The sequence below is a fragment of the Sturnus vulgaris genome, chromosome 13 (assembly GCF_052056855.1).
Source record: "Sturnus vulgaris isolate bStuVul1 chromosome 13, bStuVul1.hap1, whole genome shotgun sequence".
Classification (NCBI taxonomy): Eukaryota; Metazoa; Chordata; class Aves; order Passeriformes; family Sturnidae; genus Sturnus; species Sturnus vulgaris.
In genome coordinates, this window is record NC_142255.1 from 19,461,330 (window position 1) to 19,480,472 (window position 19,143).

Here is a 19,143-nt window from a genome sequence, read left to right on the forward strand (position 1 = left end):
AAGAATTTTTATTTCTAATTTTTTATTAGAGAGAATTATTTCTACTTTCTTATTAGAAAGAATTTTTATTTCTAATTTCTTATTAGAGAGAATTATTATTTCTAATTTTTATTAGAGAGAATTTTTATTTCTAATTTTTTATTAGAGAGAACTTTTATTTCTACTTATTAGAAATAATTATTTCTAATTTCTTCTTAGAAAGAATTTTTATTTCTAATTTTTTATTAGAGAGAATTATTTCTACTTTCTTCTTAGATAGAATTATTATTTCTAATTTCTTATTAGAGAGAATTTTTATTTCTAATTTTTTATTAGAGAGAATTTTTATTTCTAATTTTTATTAGAGAGAATTTTTATTTCTAATTTCTTATTAGAGAGAATTTTTATTTCTACTTTCTTATTAGAAATAATTATTTCTAATTTCTTCTTAGAGAGAATTATTATTTCTAATTTTTCATTAGGGAGAATTATTATTTCTAATTTCTTATTAGAGAGAATTATTATTTCTAATTTCTTATTAGAGAGAATTTTTATTTCTACTTATTAGAAATAATTATTTCTAATTTTTTATTAGAGAGAATTTTTATTTCTAATTTTTTATTAGAAAGAAGTTTTATTTCTAATTTTTTATTAGAGAGAATTATTATTTCTAATTTCTTATTAGAGAGAATTATTAGTTCTAATTTTTTATTAGAATGAATTATTATTTCTAATTTTTTATTAGAAAGAATTATTATTTCTAATTTCTGATTGGAAAGAATTATTATTTCTACTTATTAGAAATAATTATTTCTAATTTCTTCTTAGAAAGAATTTTTATTTCTAATTTTTTTAAAAATATTTTTAATTTTTTCACCTGCAAGAGCAGCGACCGCGGAGGTGACGAGGAGAGAATTATTTGGGGGGAAAAAAAATTAATTTTTTTTTTAAAAATTCATTTTTTTATTTTTTTGGAGGGCACGTGGAGGAGAAAAATAAATTAAAAAAAATTAAAAATTTGATGCAAATTTGGGGGGGGGGAGGGGTGAAAGGGATTTAATGCAAATCAAGATTTTTTTTTTTTCCTCGTTGGATTTTTTAATTAATTTTTTAATTTTCTTTTTTTTATTTTATTTTTTAGGATGTCATTGGGCAAGTTTTGCCCGATGCCACGACCACAGCGTTTGAGTGTGAGTGTGAATTTATTGATCTAATTAAAAAAAAAATTAAAATTTCAATTATTTTATAATGTTATTAATTTTTTAAATGATTTTTTTGGTTTTGTTTTATGTTTCTTATTTTTTATTTCATTCTATTCTTATCATATTCCTTATTTATCCATCTAATTTAAAAAAATTAAAATTTAATTTATTTTTTAATGTTATTATTTTATATTTTATTTTAAGTTTATTCTTTTTATTTCATTCTATTCTTATTATATTCCTTATTTATCCATCTAATTAAAAAAAATTAAATTATTTTTTAATGTTATTATTTTATTTTTTTAATTTATTTTATATTTATTATTTTTGTTATTCTATTCTTATTATATTCCTTATTTATCCATCTAATTAAAAAAATAATTATTTTTTAATGTTATTATTTTATCTTTTATTATTTTTTTATTTTATGTTTATTATTTTTATATTATTCTCATCATATTCCTTATTTATCCATCTAATTAAAAAAGAATTAAATTATTTTAAAATGTTATTATTTTAATTTTATTCTATTCTTATCATATTCCTTATTAATGCAATTTAATAAATAGATATTGAAATTATTTTTTATTGCTATTATTGATTAAATATTGATTGCTTTCAGAATCTATATTTAACAAATATTGATTGATTTTAGAATTTTATCTATATTTATCAAATATTGATTGATTTTGTAATTTATATCTAATAAATATTGATGGATTTTATCATTTTATTTTCTGTATGTAACAAATATTGATTGAGGTTGTAATTTATATTTAGCAACGATTGATTTATTATCGATATTGGACAACTATTGATTAATTAATTTTATAATTTATATTGAACAACTATTGATCGATTGATTTTATAATTTATATTGAACAACTATTGATTGATTGATTTTATAATTTATATTGAACAACTATTGATTGATTGATTTTATAATTTATATTGAACAACTATTGATTGATTGATTTTATAATTTATATTGAACAACTATTGATCGATTTTATTTTATAATTTATATTGAACAACTATTGATCGATTGATTTTATAATTTATATTGAACAACTATTGATCGATTGATTTTATAATTTATATTGAACAACTATTGATCGATTGATTTTATAATTTATATTGAACAACTATTGATTGATTGATTTTAGAATTTATATTGAACAACTATTGATTGATTTGATTTTATAATTTATATTGAACAACTATTGATTGATTGATTTTAGAATTTATATTGAACAACTATTGATTGATTGATTTCAGAATTTATGTTGAACAACTATTGATTGATTGATTTTAGAATTTATATTGAACGACTATTGATTGATTTGATTTTATAATTTATATTTGCTATTCCAGGGTGGGGGAGGGGAACAGGGAATTCCAGGAATTCCAGGATAGGAGAGGGGATTCCAGGATGGGGGAGGGGCTCAGGAAGGGAATTCTGGATGGGGGAGGGGATCAGGGAATTCCAGGATGGGGGAGGGGATCCCAGGATGGGGGAGGGGCTCAGGGAATTCCAGATTTAGGAAGGATCAGGAAAGGAATTCTGGATGGGGGAGGGGCTCAGGGGTGGGGGAGGGGCTCAGGGATGGAATTCCAGGCTGGGGGAGGGGCTCAGGGGTGGGGGAGGGGCTCAGGAAGGGAATTCCGGGAACTTTCCGCTGACTTTCGGGGGAATTTTGGCCGTGGAAAATCTGCCAAGAGCGAGCTGGGAGCTCTGGGCTCCCTTTCCAGCGCCAGAATCTCGATTTTCATCTCGCAGCCACCGGTGTCAGGACTCGGCGCTGTCTCGGGGTTGGGGCAATGGGTGTTTGCAATAAAAATGGGAATTTTCTGTCTCCCGGCAGATGAGGATGAGGATGGGGATCGGATCACGGTCAGGAGCGACGAGGAGATGAAGGCCATGCTCTCCTATGTGAGTCCAACGCCTCCCTTTCAGCGTTTTTAGATTTTTTTTAGCAATTTTTTTTTTTTTTTCCAGGTGTTTTTTCAATTTTTTCAATTTTTTTGTTTTTTTGGCTTGTTTCGAAGGGTTTAATCAGAGTTAAATGGAATGAAATCAGAAAAAAACCCGAATTTAATGAAATTAAATCAGAACCAAACCCGAATTCAATGAAATTAAATCAGAAAAAACCCAAATGAAATGAAATTAAATCAGAAAAAACCCCAAATTCAGTGAAATGAAATCAGGACCAAACCCAAACTCAATGAAATTAAATCAGAAAAAAACCCAAATTCAATGAAATGAAACCAGAACCAAACCCAAATTAAATGAAATCAAATCAGAAAAAAACCCAAATTTAATGAAATTAAACCAGAACCAAACCCGAATTCAATGAAATTAAACCAGAACCAAACCCGAATTAAATGAAATTAAACCAGAACCAAACCCAAATTAAGTGAAATTAAATCAGAACCAAACCCGAATTAAATGAAATTAAATCAGAACCAAACCCGAATTAAATGAAATTAAATCAGAACCAAACCCGAATTAATTGAAATTAAACCAGAACCAAACCCGAATTAATTGAAATTAAACCAGAACCAAGCCCAAATTTAATGAAATTAAATCAGAACCAAACCCAAATTAAATCAGAACCAAACCCAAATTAAATCGGAAAAAAACCCAAATTAAATGAAATTAAACCAGAACCAAACCCGAATTAAATGAAATTAAACCAGAACTAAGCCTAAATTAAGTGAAATTAAATCAGAACCAAACCCGAATTAAATGAAATTCAATCAGAACCAAACCCAAATTTTGATTTTTTTTTTTGATTTTTTTTTTTCCACGGAGGTGCTTGGCACAGGGAGTTGAGAAAAGGGAACAATGAAATGAAATAAAATAAAATAAAAAGATTTTTTTTTTTTCTCTGAGCTGCTCATAGGATAAACATTAAGAATAATGCATCTTAATGACTTTTGCATTAGGTATGGGGCAGGATAAATGGACTATCAATTTCGGGGATTTTTTTATGCAGTACTTAAAGAAACGGCTCATTAAAAAAAAGAACCCCCTGGGCTCTAAATAAAAAAAAAAAAATAATAATAATAATTTTTTTTTTTTTTCAAAATCTGCTTTTCACCCCCTCCCCACTGAGGAGCTTCATTGTAGCTGCAGGCTCGGGGTTCAGACAGGATTTAAAGATGGGGTTTGATTTTTTTTTTTTGGTTTTTTGGGTTTTTTTTTTTTGTTTTTTGGGGTTTTTTTTTTTGGTTTTTTTGGGTTTTTTTTTTGAAGATGGATGTGGTTGTGGGTGTGGGTTAAGGGGGTGTGTGAAATAAAAAAGTGGGGGGGGAAAAATAAAATTATTTACTCTTGATGGGAAAAGGAAAGAAGGTGAAAAATGGGGATTTTCACAATGAGATAAAAGGATTTAAATTCCTGTAAATGAAAAAAATAAAATTATTAACCCTTTATTGGAAAAGGAAAGAGGGTGAAAAATGGGGATTTTCACAATGAGATAAAAGGATTTCATTCCTGTAAATGAAAAATAAAATTATTAACCCTTTATTGGCAAAGGAGGGAAGATAAAAATGGGAATTTTCACTCTGAAACAAAGGGATGGAAATTGCAGTGAAGGAATTTGGGAGCTGGCAGAGCCCAGCCCGGTTTGGGACCAGCCCAGGGTGATTTTTTTGGGATTTTAGAGGATCCCGGCCTGGTTTGGGGTGGGGAGGAGCCTTAAATCCCATTTTATTCCCTGCAAATCTGGGAATTCCTCCCAAAATCCCATTGAAATCTCCTTTTCCCACTCTGAGCCATTCCCTGTGTGCTGTCCCTACCCCAAACCCCAAACCCCAAACCCCAAATCCCAAACCCCAAATCCCAAACCCCAAACCCCAAATCCCTCTCCTGGATCCCCTTTAGGGGCTCTGAGCATTCCCTGGATCCTTTTCCTTCTCCAGGGGAACATTCCCAGCTCTCCCAGCCTGGATCCAGCTCATCCCAATCCCAAAATCCCAATATCCCAATATCCAAAATCCCAAAATCCCAATATCCCAATATCCCAAAATCCCAATATCCCAAAATCCCAATATCCCAATATCCCAATATCCCAATATCCCAATATCCCAATATCCCAATATCCCAATATCCCAATATCCAATGTCCCAATATCCAATATCCAATATCCCAATATCCCAATATCCCAATATCCCAATATCCCAATATCCCAATATCCAATATCCCAAAATCCCAATATCCCAATATCCCAATCCCAATATCCCAATGTCCCAATATCCCAATATCCCAATATCCAATGTCCCAATGTCCCAATATCCAATATCCAATATCCCAATATCCCAATATCCCAATATCCCAATATCCCAATGTCCCAATATCCCAATATCCCAAATCCCAATATCCCAATGTCCCAATGTCCCAATATCCCAATATCCCAATATCCCAATATCCCAATATCCAATATCCCAATATCCAATATCCCAATATCCCAATATCCCAATGTCCCAATATCCAATATCCCAATATCCCAATGTCCCAATATCCCAATGTCCCAATGTCCCAATATCCAATATCCCAATGTCCCAATATCCAATGTCCCAATATCCCAATATCCAATATCCCAATATCCAATATCCCAATATCCCAATATCCCAATATCCCAATATCCCAATATCCCAATATCCCAATGTCCCAATATCCCAATATCCCAAATCCCAATATCCCAATGTCCCAATATCCCAATATCCCAATATCCCAATGTCCCAATGTCCCAATATCCAATATCCAATATCCCAATATCCCAATATCCCAATATCCCAATATCCCAATGTCCCAATATCCCAATATCCCAAATCCCAATATCCCAATGTCCCAATGTCCCAATATCCCAATATCCCAATATCCCAATATCCCAATATCCAATATCCCAATATCCAATATCCCAATGTCCCAATATCCCAATGTCCCAATATCCCAATATCCCAATATCCCAATATCCCAATGTCCCAATATCCAATATCCCAATATCCCAATGTCCCAATATCCCAATGTCCCAATGTCCCAATATCCAATATCCCAATGTCCCAATATCCAATGTCCCAATATCCCAATATCCAATATCCCAATATCCAATATCCCAATGTCCCAATATCCCAATGTCCCAATGTCCCAATATCCCAATATCCAATATCCCAATATCCAATATCCCAATGTCCCAATGTCCCAATATCCCAATATCCAATATCCCAATGTCCCAATATCCCAATATCCCAATATCCAATATCCCAATGTCCCAATATCCCAATATCCCAATATCCAATATCCCAATATCCAATATCCCAATATCCCAATATCCCAATATCCAATATCCCAATATCCCAATATCCCAATCCCAATATCCCAATGTCCCAATGTCCCAATATCCCAATATCCCAATATCCAATATCCCAATGTCCCAATATCCAATATCCCAATCCCAATATCCCAATATCCCAATGTCCCAATATCCCAATATCCCAATGTCCCAATATCCCAATATCCCAATGTCCCAATATCCCATTATTCCCAAATCCCAAATCCCTTTCCTGGCTCCCCTTTAATCTCCCACAATTCCCTGGCTCCTTCCCTTTTCCCGACCATTCCCCACCCTCCATAATCCAGATTTTTGGGGTTTTTTGGGGGGGATTTTGATGCTCTCACCTCATTTTTTTCCTCCCCCTTTTCCCATTGGATCGCTGCAAACCCTTCCCCACCAGAATTTCTCCTTTTTTCCCATCAAATCTCAGCATTTTCATTCATTTATTTTATTTTTTTTTCCCTTCTAAAAACCGGGAAAACTTTGGAATTCTCATCCCCTGTATCAATCACGCCTTGGGAAATTCATTTTTATTTTAATTTTAATTTTAATTTTTATTATTTTTATTTTTTTTTTATTTTTTTTCCTGCCATGCTCCCAAGCTCTGTGCTCAAGTTTCAGTACATTAAATTTCTGATTGCTCCACTCTCTGCTTTCCCTTCCAAATTATGGGATGCCTGCTAATGGCTTCTCTCTGCTTCAGCTGCTCCTCTCCTCTAAAAAAAAAAATAAAATAAAATTATTATTATTATTCTTCTTTCTTTTTTCTCTCTTCAGTTTTAAACTATTTTTTTTTTAATTTGGAACCTATTTTAAACCTTGCCTGACCTTTCCTTTATGATATTTACATTTTTTTAAATTTATTTTTGCTTGATGAATTTGACAAAAAATTTAAGCCAAGCCTGGAATTCTTCCCCATTATTCAAAAATCCTTTGAGCCTGGCTGACTTTATAAGGTGACAAATAAAGAGATTTTTTTTTTTAATTTAATTTTATTTTTTAAATTGAGGCAGTGCACTTAATGAAGGAGCTGCTCTGTTGCTCTTGTCTTGTTCCTTTATAAAAAAAACAGAATTTTTTTTTTTATTTTTTGACAGCCACTGATTGCAGCTCAAGACCTACAAGCTCTGGATCAATAAATGACAAATTTCCCATTTATAAAATAAAAAAAAAAAATAAAATAAATAACCTGAACAATGTTCCAAACAGCCACTGGCATCTTAATTTTTTTTTTTTTTTTTTGCCATGGAAACCTCTCAGCTCTCCTGTGTAATTTTCAGACAATTTATTTATTTTTTTTTTATTATTTTATTATTTTTTTTTTTTCCCCACTTTACTTGTTAACAGTTATTGCTGTCCCAAAAGGTTGACAGCTCCCATGATTGATATTTCATTTATTTGTCATCACTGCTGAGTAATGGACAGGGCCTCACCTCTATTAAATTTATTTTATTTTTTTTATTTTTATTATTATTATTATTATTCCAAGGGAACGATCAGAAATTCAAAAAGGACGTGGGGGACAAATTTTACCATCCCAGGTTCATCCATCCCCAAATTCCATCCTGGTCATGGGAATTCTTTCCCAAAGAATTCTCTAAATAAATAATTTTCATTTTTTTTCCCATTTTCCCATCCAAAAATGCTTTTATCACTTCTGGATTAGTGAATTAAATAATCCAAAAATGCTTTTATCACTCCTGGATTATTGAATTAAATAATCCAAAAATGCTTTTATCCCCCCTGGATTATTGAATTAAATAAAAATGCTTTTATCACTCCTGGAATATTGAATTAAATAACCCAAAAATGCTTTTATCCCCCCTGGATTAGTGAATTAAATAATCCAAAAATGCTTTTATCACTCCTGGATTATTGAATTAAATAAAAGTGCTTTTATCACTCCTGGATTAGTGAATTAAATAATCCAAAAATGCTTTTATCACTCCTGGAATATTGAATTAAATAATTCAAAAGTGCTTTTATCACTCCTGGATTATTGAATTAAATAATCCAAAAATGCTTTTATCACTCCTGGATTATTGAATTAAATAAAAATGCTTTTATCCCTCCTGGATTACTGAATTAAATAATCCATTGGTATTTTTCCCACTCCTGGGTTATTGAATTAAACAATCAAAAAATGCTTTTATCCCCCCTGGATTATTGAATTAAATAATCCAAAAGTATTTTTACCACTCCTGGATTATTGAATTAAATAAAAGTTCTTTTATCCCCCCTGGATTATTGAATTAAATAATCCAAAAATGTTTGGATCATTCCTGGATTATTGAATTAAATAATCCAAAAATGCTTTTATCACTCCTGGATTACTGAATTAAATAATCCAAAAATGCTTTTATCACTCCTGGATTATTGAATTAAATAATCCAAAAATGCTTTTATCACTCCTGGATTATTGAATTAAATAATCCAAAAATGCTTTTATCACTCCTGGATTATTGAATTAAATAATTCAAAAGTATTTTTACCACTCCTGGATTATTGAATTAAATAAAAGTTCTTTTATCCCCCCTGGATTATTTAATTCAATAATCCAAAAATGCTTTTATCACTCTTGGATTATTGAATTAAATAATCCAAAAATGCTTTTATCCCCCCTGGATTATTGAATTAAATAATCCAAAAATGCTTTTATCACCACTGGATTATTGAATTAAATAATCCAAAAATGCTTTTATCCCTCCTGGATTAGTGAATTAAATAATTCAAAAGTATTTTTATCACTCCTGGATTATTGAATTAAATAATCCAAAAATGCTTTTATCACTCCTGGATTATTGAATTAAATAATCCAAAAATGCTTTTATCCCCCCTGGATTATTGAATTAAATAATTCAAAAGTATTTTTATCACTCCTGGAATATTGAATTAAATAAAAGTGATTTTATCCCCCCTGGGTTATTGAATTAAATAATCCAAAAATGCTTTTATCCCTCCTGGATTATTGAATTAAATAATCCAAAAATGCTTTTATCACTCCTGGAATATTGAATTAAACAATCCAAAAATGCTTTTATCCCCCCTGGATTATTGAATTAAATAAAAGTGCTTTTATCACTCCTGGATTACTGAATTAAATAATCCATTGGTATTTTTCCCACTCCTGGATTATTCAATTAAACAATCCAAAAATGCTTTTATCACTCTTGGATTATTGAATGAAACAATCCCCCAAAATAATTTAATTTTTCATTTTTTTGCAGTATTACTCCACTGTGATGGAGCAGCAGGTGAATGGACAATTGACAGAACCTCTGCAGATCTACCCCCGAGGTAATGCTGAGCCAATCCCATGGAAAAATTCCCCAAAAAAAAATAAAAATATTCCATTCAGGAACAGCTGGAACAGCTGGAACCAATCCCTGGCACCTTTTGGGGAGCAAAAAAAAAAAAAAAAACGGAATTAAATGAGATTTTTGGGCAGGAATTCCTGGCTGCAATTCTCTGCTGATTTTTTCCTCCCTTTTTTTATTCCTCCCATCCCACTCAAAACCAGCTCCAAAAAATCCAAATATTCCCTCAAAAACATCGACCATGAAATTCCAGAGAGGAAAAAAAAAAAAACCCAAAAATTGGAATTCCAATTTCTCTGCTGATTTTTTCCTCCCTTTTTTTTATTCCTCCCATCCCACTCAAAACCAGCTCCAAAAAATCCAAATATTCCCTCAAAAACATCGACCATGAAATTCCAGAGAGGAAAAAAAAAAAAAAACCCAAAAATTGGAATTCCAATTTTTGGGTTTTTTTTTTTTTTTCCTCTCTGGAATTTCTCTCCTGATTTTGGTCTCACTCTCATTTTTTTATTTTATTTATTTTTTTTTTTATGGAAAGATTTCATTTGGAGACAAATTAAAAAATTTTAATCCATGCCATCAATTCTTGTTTCAGCCTGCAAACCTCCTGGGAAAAGGATTTTCCCACCCTGATTTTTGATTTTTTTTCCCTTGATTTTTGATTTTTCTCACCCTCATTTTTATTTTTTCCTCCTGATTCGATTCCCCTCGATTTTATTTCCCTCCCTCTAATTTTTTCCCCATGATTTTATTTCTCCTATTAATTTTTTTCCCCATTTATTTTCCCCCTATTTTATTTCCCCCCCTATTTATTTTTCCCCCCCTATTAATTTTTCTCCCCATTTTTCCCATAAATTTCTTTTTTTTCCCCTCAATTTCTTTTTTTTTCCCCCCTTTTTATTCCTCCCATCCCACTCAAAACCAGCTCCAAAAATCCAAATATTCCCTCAAAAACATCGACCATGAAATTCCAGAGAGGAAAAAAAAAAAAAAACCCAAAAATTGGAATTCCAATTTTTGGGTTTTTTTTTTTTTCCTCTCTGGAATTTCATGGTCGAATTCCAATTTTTGGGTTTTTTTTTTTTTTCCTCTCTGGAATTTCTCTCCTGATTTTGGTCTCACCCTCATTTTTTTTATTTTATTTATTTTTTTTTTTTTATGGAAAGATTTCATTTGGAGACAAATTAAAAAATTTTAATCCATGCCATCAATTCTTGTTTCAGCCTGCAAACCTCCTGGGAAAAGGATTTTCCCACCCTGATTTTTGATTTTTTTTTTTTTTTCCCCCCTTTGATTTTTGATTTTTCTCATCCTCATTTTTATTTTTTCCTCCTGATTCGATTCCCCTCGATTTTATTTCCCTCCCTCTAATTTTTTCCCCCATGATTTTATTTCTCCTATGAATTTTTCCCCCCTATTTATTTTTCCCCCCCTATTTATTTTTCTCCCCATTTTTCCCATAAATTTCTTTTTTTTCCCCTCAATTTCTTTTTTTTTCCCCCCTTTTTATTCCTCCCATCCCACTCAAAACCAGCTCCAAAAATCCAAATATTCCCTCAAAAACATCGACCATGAAATTCCAGAGAGGAAAAAAAAAAAAAACCCAAAAATTGGAATTCCAATTTCTCTGCTGATTTTTTCCTCCCTTTTTTTATTCCTCCCATCCCACTCAAAACCAGCTCCAAAAAATCCAAATATTCCCTCAAAAACATCGACCATGAAATTCCAGAGAGGAAAAAAAAAAAAAACCCAAAAATTGGAATTCCAATTTTTGGGTTTTTTTTTTTTTTTCCTCTCTGGAATTTCTCTCCTGATTTTGGTCTCACTCTCAATTTTTTATTTTATTTATTTTTTTTTTTTTAATCGATGTAATCAATTCTTGTTTCAGCCTGCAAACCTCCTGGGAAAAGGAACATCCATGGGCTCAAGGTTGGAATTTTCAAGAATTTTTTGAACCAAATGAGGGGGATGGGAAATATCCAATCAAACTCTGATTTCTGCTGCTCTGACAAACAGATTTTTTTAAAATTTTAATTCTGAATTTTGAAAATTTTTTTTTAATTCTCTTTTTTTTTTATCCTGATTTTTTTTGTTCTGTATTTTTTTAATTCTCTTTTTTTTTTTATTCTGAATTTTTTTTATTCTGAATTTTTTGTTAATTCTGAATTTTTTGTTAATTCTGATTTTTTTATTCTGAATTTTTTATTCTGATTTTTTTATTCGGAATTTTTTTTATTCTGAATTTTTTTTATTCTGATTTTTTTTATTCCGAATTTTTTGTTAATTCAGATTTTTTTTAATCCTGAAATTTTTTTTATCCTGAATTTTTTTTTAAATTCTGAAATTTTTTTATTCTGAATTTTTTGTTAATTCTGATTTTTTTATTCTGAATTTTTTATCCTGAATTTTTTTTTTAATTCTGAAATTTTTTTATTCTGCTTTTTTTTTGTTCTGATTTTTTTATTCTGAATTTTTATTTTATATTCTGGATTTTTTTATTCTGAATTTTTTTTATTCTGAATTTTTTTGTTCTGATTTTTTTATTCTGAATTTTTTGTTAATTCTGATTTTTTTATTCTGATTTTTTTATTCTGAATTTTTTGTTAATTCTGATTTTTTATTCTGATTTTTTTATCCTGAATTTTTTGTTAATTCTGATTTTTTTATTCTGAATTTTTTATCCTGAATTTTTTTTTTAATTCTGAAATTTTTTTATTCTGCATTTTTTTTGTTCTGATTTTTTTATTCTGAATTTTTTATCCTGAATTTTTTTTTTAATGCTGAAATTTTTTTATTCTGCATTTTTTAATTCTGATTTTTTTGATTCTGAATTTTTTTTTTAATCTGATTTTTTTTTAATTCTGAATTTTTATTTTATATTCTGGATTTTTTTATTGTGATTTTTTTTTGTTCTGAATTTTTTTATTCTGATTGTTTTAATTCTGAATTTTTTTTATTGTGATTTTCGTTTTCTTCTGAAAATTTTTTATTCTGATTTTTTTTATTCTGTATTTTTTTTTATTCTGAATTTTTTTTACTCTGAATTTTTTTAAATTCTCAATTTATTTTTATCCTGAATTTTTTTATTCTGAATTTTTATTCTGAATTTTTTGTTAATTCTGATTTTTTTATCCTGAAATTTTTTTTAATTCTGAATTTTTTTTATTCTGATTTTTTTATTCTGAATTTTTTTTATTATTCTGAATTTTTTTTTTAATCTGATTTTTTTTTTATTCTGAATTTTTATTTTATATTCTGGATTTTTTAATTGTGATTTTTTTTGTTCTGAATTTTTTTATTCTGATTGTTTTAATTCTGAATTTTTTTTATTCTGATTTTCGTTTTCTTCTGAAAATTTTTTATTCTGATTTTTTTAATTCTGAATTTTTTATTTTTAATTTTTTTATTCTGAATTTTTTTTAATTCTCCATTTATTTTTATTCGGATTTTTTTTATTCTGAATTTTTATTTTTTTATTCTGATTTTTTTATTCTGATTTTTTTTATTCTGTATTTTTTTTATTCTGATTTTTTTGATTCTGATTTTTTTATTCTGAATTTTTTTTTTATTCTGAATTTTTTGGGGGGTGAGGGTGGGAGGATTTGTCTGCAGAACGTTGTGATGTCTGTATTGAATATTTCTATTCATTTATGCAGTTGTATTAAAATTGATTTATTCTGTGTTCCACTCATTGAAATGTCAAATTTATTTATTAATTACCTTTTATTTATTTATTTATTACCTTTTATTTAGCCCGTATTTATCTTTAATTTATTATTTCCCTTTTATTTATTTATTATTTCCCAATTATTTATTATTTAACTTTTATTTCGTCACTATTTATCTTTTATTTATTATTTCCCATTCATTTATTTATCATTTCCCATTTATTTATTATTTCCTTTTTATTTATTATTTCCCTTTTATTAATTCATTCATTTCATTCATTATTTCCCTTTTATTTCGTCACTACTCACCTTTTATTTATTATTTCCCATTCATTTATTATTTCCCATTCATTTATTTATTATTTCCCTTTTATTAATTCATTAATTACCTTTTATTCACTATTTCCCTTTTATTTTTTCAGTATTTTTTCAGCATTATTTACCTTTTAGTTCTTATTTCCTCCCTGCGGGGTGGGTGGTTAATTAATGGTTAATTAATGGCTAATTAATGGCTAATTAATGACTGAGCTGGGCTCCCCAGGTGAACACCCGGGCCGGGGCCACGCCCAGCGGGGACTCGGCCACCTCGGGGACCCCGCCCGGCCACAGGTGAGGGGAAAAGAGATTTTATTCCTTTTTATTCCTTTTGATTCCTTTTTATTCCTTTTTATTCCTTTTTATTCCTTTTGATTCCTTTTTATTCCTTTTGATTCCTTTTTATTCCTTTTTATTCCTTTTGATTCCTTTTTATTCCTTTTTATTCCTTTTTATTTCCTTTTTATTCCTTTTTATTCCTTTTTATTCCTTTTTATTCCTTTTTATTCCCTTTTATTTCCTTTTTATTCCTTTTTATTCCTTTTTATTCCTTTTTATTTCCTTTTTATTCCTTTTTATTCCTTTTTATTCCTTTTTATTTCCTTTTTATTCCTTTTTATTCCTTTTTATTTCCTTTTTATTCCTTTTTATTTCCTTTTTATTCCTTTTGATTCCTTTTTATTCCTTTTTATTCCCTTTTGTTCCATTTTATTCCCATTTATTCCCTTAATTCCATTTTTTCCCTTTTTTATTCCCTTTATTCCCATTCCCAGTATCCCCATCCCAGTTTAAACCATTCCCAGTATCCCATCCCCAGTATCCCAATATCCCATTCCCAGTATCCCAATATCCCAGTTTAAACCATTCCCAGTATCCCAATGTCCCATCCATTGTATCCCAATATCCCATTCCCCAAAATCCCATTATCCCATTCCCAGTATCCCATTATCCCATTCCCAGTGTCCCATCCCGTTCCCATTATCCCATTCCATCCCCAGTGTCCCATTCCCAGTATCCCAATATCCCAGTTTAAACCATTCCCAGTATCCCAATATCCCAGTCCCAAAATCCCATTCCCAGTGTCCCATCTCCAATATCCCAGTATCCCATCCCCCAATATCCCATTCCCAGTATCCCATCCCAGTATCCCAGTTTAAACCATTCCCAATATCCCAATATCCTATCTATTGTATCCCATTATCCCATTCCCAGTATCCCATTATCCCAATCCCAGTATTCTATCCCGTTCCCAATATCCCATTCCATCCCCAGTGTCCCATTCCCAGTATCCCAGTTTAAACCATTCCCAGTATCCCAATATCCCAATCTCCCATTCCCAATATCCCAATCCCAAAATCCCATTCCCAGTATCCCAGTTTAAACCATTCCCAATATCCCAATATCCCATTATCCCATTCCCAGTATCCCATTCCCAGTATCCCAATCCCAATATCCTATCCCAATATCCCAGTTTAAACCATTCCCAGTATCCCATTCCCAGTGTCCCATTCACATCCCAGTTTAAACCATTCCCAGAATCCCAATCCCAATATCCCATCCCCACTATCCCATCCATTCCATCCATCCCCAGTATCCCAGTATCCCAATATCCCAGTATCCCATCCCCCATTATCCCATTCCCAGTATCCCAGTTTAAACCATTCCCAGTGTCCCAATATCCCAATATCCCATTCCCAGTATCCCAATCCCAATATCCCAGTTTAAACCATTCCCAGTATCCCAATCCCAATATCCCATTCCCATTATCCCATTCCCAGTATCCCAATCCCAGTATCCCATTCCCATCCCAGTTTAAACCATTCCCAATATCCCAATCCCAATATCCTATCCCAATATCCCAGTTTAAACCATTCCCATTATCCTATTCCCAGTATCCCAATTCCAATATCCCAGTCCCAGTATCCCAATATCCCAGTTTAAACCATTCCCAGTATCCCAATCCAAATATCCCATTCCCAGTATCCCATTCCCAGTACCCCAATCCCAACATCCCATTCCCAACATCCCATTCCCAGTATCCCAATCCCAATATCCCATTCCCAGTATCCCAATCCCAGTATCCCATTCCCAGTATCCCAATCCCAATATCCCATTCCCAGTATCCCATTCCCAGTATCCCATTCCCAGTATCCCAATCCCAATATCCCAACATCCCAATCCCAGTATCCCATTCCCAGTATCCCATTCCCAGTATCCCAATCCCAGTATCCCATCCCCATCCCAGTTTAAACCATTCCCAGTATCCCATTCCCAGTATCCCATTCCCAGTATCCCAATCCCAGTATTTTAATTTTATTTTTATTTACTTATTTTTTATTTTATTTTATGCTATTTTATTTTGTTTTATTTTATTTTATATTTTATTTTATATTTTATATTTTTTTTTTTATTTTGAAATTTTCCTTTTTAACCACAGCAGTGTGGCTCACCCCTGCCTTGGAAAATCTGGGATTGGAGGGAATTTTTCCAGTGGGGAACTCAGAAATTTGTGGATTTTGTTTTGGGGATTCTGCTGGAGAAAGGAATTTCAGGAAAAAAAAAAAAAAAAGAGGGATTGGAAAGAATTACAAAAGAAAAAAGTGAGGGATTGGTGGGAATTTCAAGGGAAAAATAAATTGAGGGATTGGAAGGAATTTCAAGATAAAAAACCCAAAAAACAAAACCAAAAAAAACCCCAGAAAACCAAACAAAAACCCCACAACAAAACAAAAAAGAAGCAAAAAAAAACAAATAAAAAACCCACAACAACAACAAAAAAAAAAAACCTAAAAACCCAAAAACCCAAACAACCCTCCCCAACAAAACAAAAAAAAAAATAAACCCCAAAAGCCCCCAAAAACCAAACAAAAACCCCACAACAACAAAAAAGAAAAAAACAGAAAACCCCCCAAAAACCCCAAAAACCAAATACCCCCAATACAACAAAAAAACCCCAAACAACAACCACAAAAAAAACCCAAAAGCCCCTCAAAAACCTAAAAAAACAAACAAAAAAAAACCCAAAAATATTCCCCCAAACCCCCAAAAAGCAAAAAAAAACCCAAAAAACCAAAACCCCCCCAAAAAAACAAAAAACCCCCCCAAAAACCAAAAAAACCCCCCCAAAAACCAAAAAAACCCCAACCCCCCCCAAAAACCTCCAAAAAACAACACAACCCCCCCCAAAAAAACCCAAACTCAAAAAAAAAAACCCCAAGAAACCCCCCCAAAAAATCCCCAAACCCCCCAAAAAACAACAAAAAACCCAAAAAACCAAACCAAAAAACCCCCCAAAAAACCAAAATCCCCCCAAACCCCAAAAAACCAACAAAAAAACCCCAAAATCCCCCCAAACCCCCAAAAAATCCCCCAAAACCCCCAAAAAACCAAAAAAACCCAAAATGCCCCCAAAACCAAAAAAAAAAGAAAAAAAACCCCAAAAAACCAAAAAAAAAACCCCAAACCCCCCAAAAAACCAAAAAAAACCCAAAATCCCCCCAAACCCCAAAAACCAAGAAAAAAACCCCAAAAAACAAACAAAAAAAAACCCAAAAAAACCCTAAAAACCCCCAAAAACCAAACCCCCCCCAAACCCCAAAAAAACCCCAAAAAAACCCCCAAAAAATCCCCCAAAACCCAACAAAAAAAATCCCCAAAAAAATCCCAAAAACCCCAAAAATTCTCCCCCTCCCCCAGCCCAGGTTAATTCCCCCAAACCCTGCATAAAAACCGAAATAAATCCGATTTTATTTTGATTTTTTGGGCGTTTTTTTGATGTTTTTTTTTTCCTTTCCTGTTGTCAAACTTGAATTTTTTAAATTAATTTTTTTTCCCCCTTTTTTCGAGAGGTTTCATTAAAAGAACAAAAGCACCAAAAAAAAAAAAAAAAAAAATTTTTTAAAATAGAGAAAAATCTAAGACAATGGTTTAAAAAATATAGAAAAAAATTAGGAAATAGAGAAAAAAAAATCTAAAAAAATATTAAAAATATGGGAAAAAATCTAAAAAAAAATTTTTTTAAAATAGGAAAAAATCTTTAAAAAAAATCTAAAAAAATGCTTTAAAAATAGGAAAAAATCTTTAAAAAAAATCTAAAAAAAAATCTTAAAAAATACAGAAAAAATTCTTTTAAAAATCTAAAAAAAAAATTTAAAAAATATTTTAAAAACAGAAAAATAATTTTTTTTTTTTTGTTTCTTTTCCAGCTTAAAAAAATCCTCAGCAGAGCTGAAGAAAATCCTCGCCAATGGCCAGGTGGGTGCTGGGATTTGCTTCGAAAAAATAAAAATAAAAAAATTTAATTTTTAAACCCAGAAAAAAAAATATAAAATGGGTAAAATAACCAAAATATAAAATAATTTCTATATTTTATTAAAAAAAATTAATTAAAATGAAATTTTTAAAGAATTTTATTTCTCATTTTAATTTTAATTTTAATTTTAATTTTAATTTTAATTTTAATTTTAATTTTTTTTTGCGAATGAGTTGTAATGATAAAATTCAAGTGGTAAAAATAAGAAAAATAGAAAAGGATAAATTTAAAAATATGATGATAGGGAAAAATAAGAAAAATGAATATAAAATGCTATTTTTTTTAAAATATAAATTCAGATTTCAATGGGAATGTGAGCAGGAATTAACTGGAAATACATAAAAAAATTCAAATTTCACTGGAAATAGATCCAAAAATTCAGATTATACTGGGAATGTGTGCAGGAATTGACTGGAAATATATAAAAAAATTCAGATTTCACTGGGAATACATCCAAAAATTCAGATTATACTGGGAATGTGTGCAGGAATTAACTGGAAATATATAAAAAAATTCAGATTTCACAGGGAATATATTCAAAAATTCAGATTATACTGGGAATGTGTGCAGGAATTGACTGGAAATACATAAAAAAATTCAGATTTCACAGGGAATATATCCAAAAATTCAGATTTCAATGGGAATATGTGCAGGAATTGACTGGAAATACATAAAAAAATTCAAATTTCAATGGGAATATGTGCAGAAATTAACTGGAAATCCATCCAAAAATTCAGATTATACTGGAAATATAGCAAAAAAAATCAGATTATACTGGAAATATATCTAAAAATTCAGATTATACTGGGAATGTGTGCAGGAATTAATTGGAAATAGATCAGAAAATTCAGATTTCAATGGGAATATGGGCAAGAATTGACTGGAAATGTGTCCAAAAAATCAGATTATACTGGGAATATGTGCAGAAATTGACTGGAAATACATAAAAAAATTCAGATTTCACTGTAAATATATCCCAAAATTCAGATTTCAGTGGGAATATGTGCAGGA

At 30.5% G+C, this 19,143-nt stretch overlaps 1 protein-coding gene across 8 annotated transcripts in view; it reads left to right on the forward strand.

Moving 5' to 3' along the window:
- Positions 1–19,143, forward strand: part of MAP2K5 (mitogen-activated protein kinase kinase 5) — a 112,109-nt gene that overhangs the window by 7,826 nt on the left and 85,140 nt on the right. For all 8 annotated transcript variants that reach the window (XM_088172732.1, XM_088172727.1, XM_088172730.1 and 5 more), the window contains exons 2-7: positions 1,121–1,169; positions 3,047–3,114; positions 9,748–9,817; positions 11,726–11,766; positions 14,047–14,114; positions 18,026–18,074. In XM_088172732.1, coding sequence (XP_088028858.1) covers positions 1,121–1,169; positions 3,047–3,114; positions 9,748–9,817; positions 11,726–11,766; positions 14,047–14,114; positions 18,026–18,074 — 345 coding nt within the window. The remainder of the gene's footprint in view (positions 1–1,120; positions 1,170–3,046; positions 3,115–9,747; positions 9,818–11,725; positions 11,767–14,046; positions 14,115–18,025; positions 18,075–19,143) is intronic.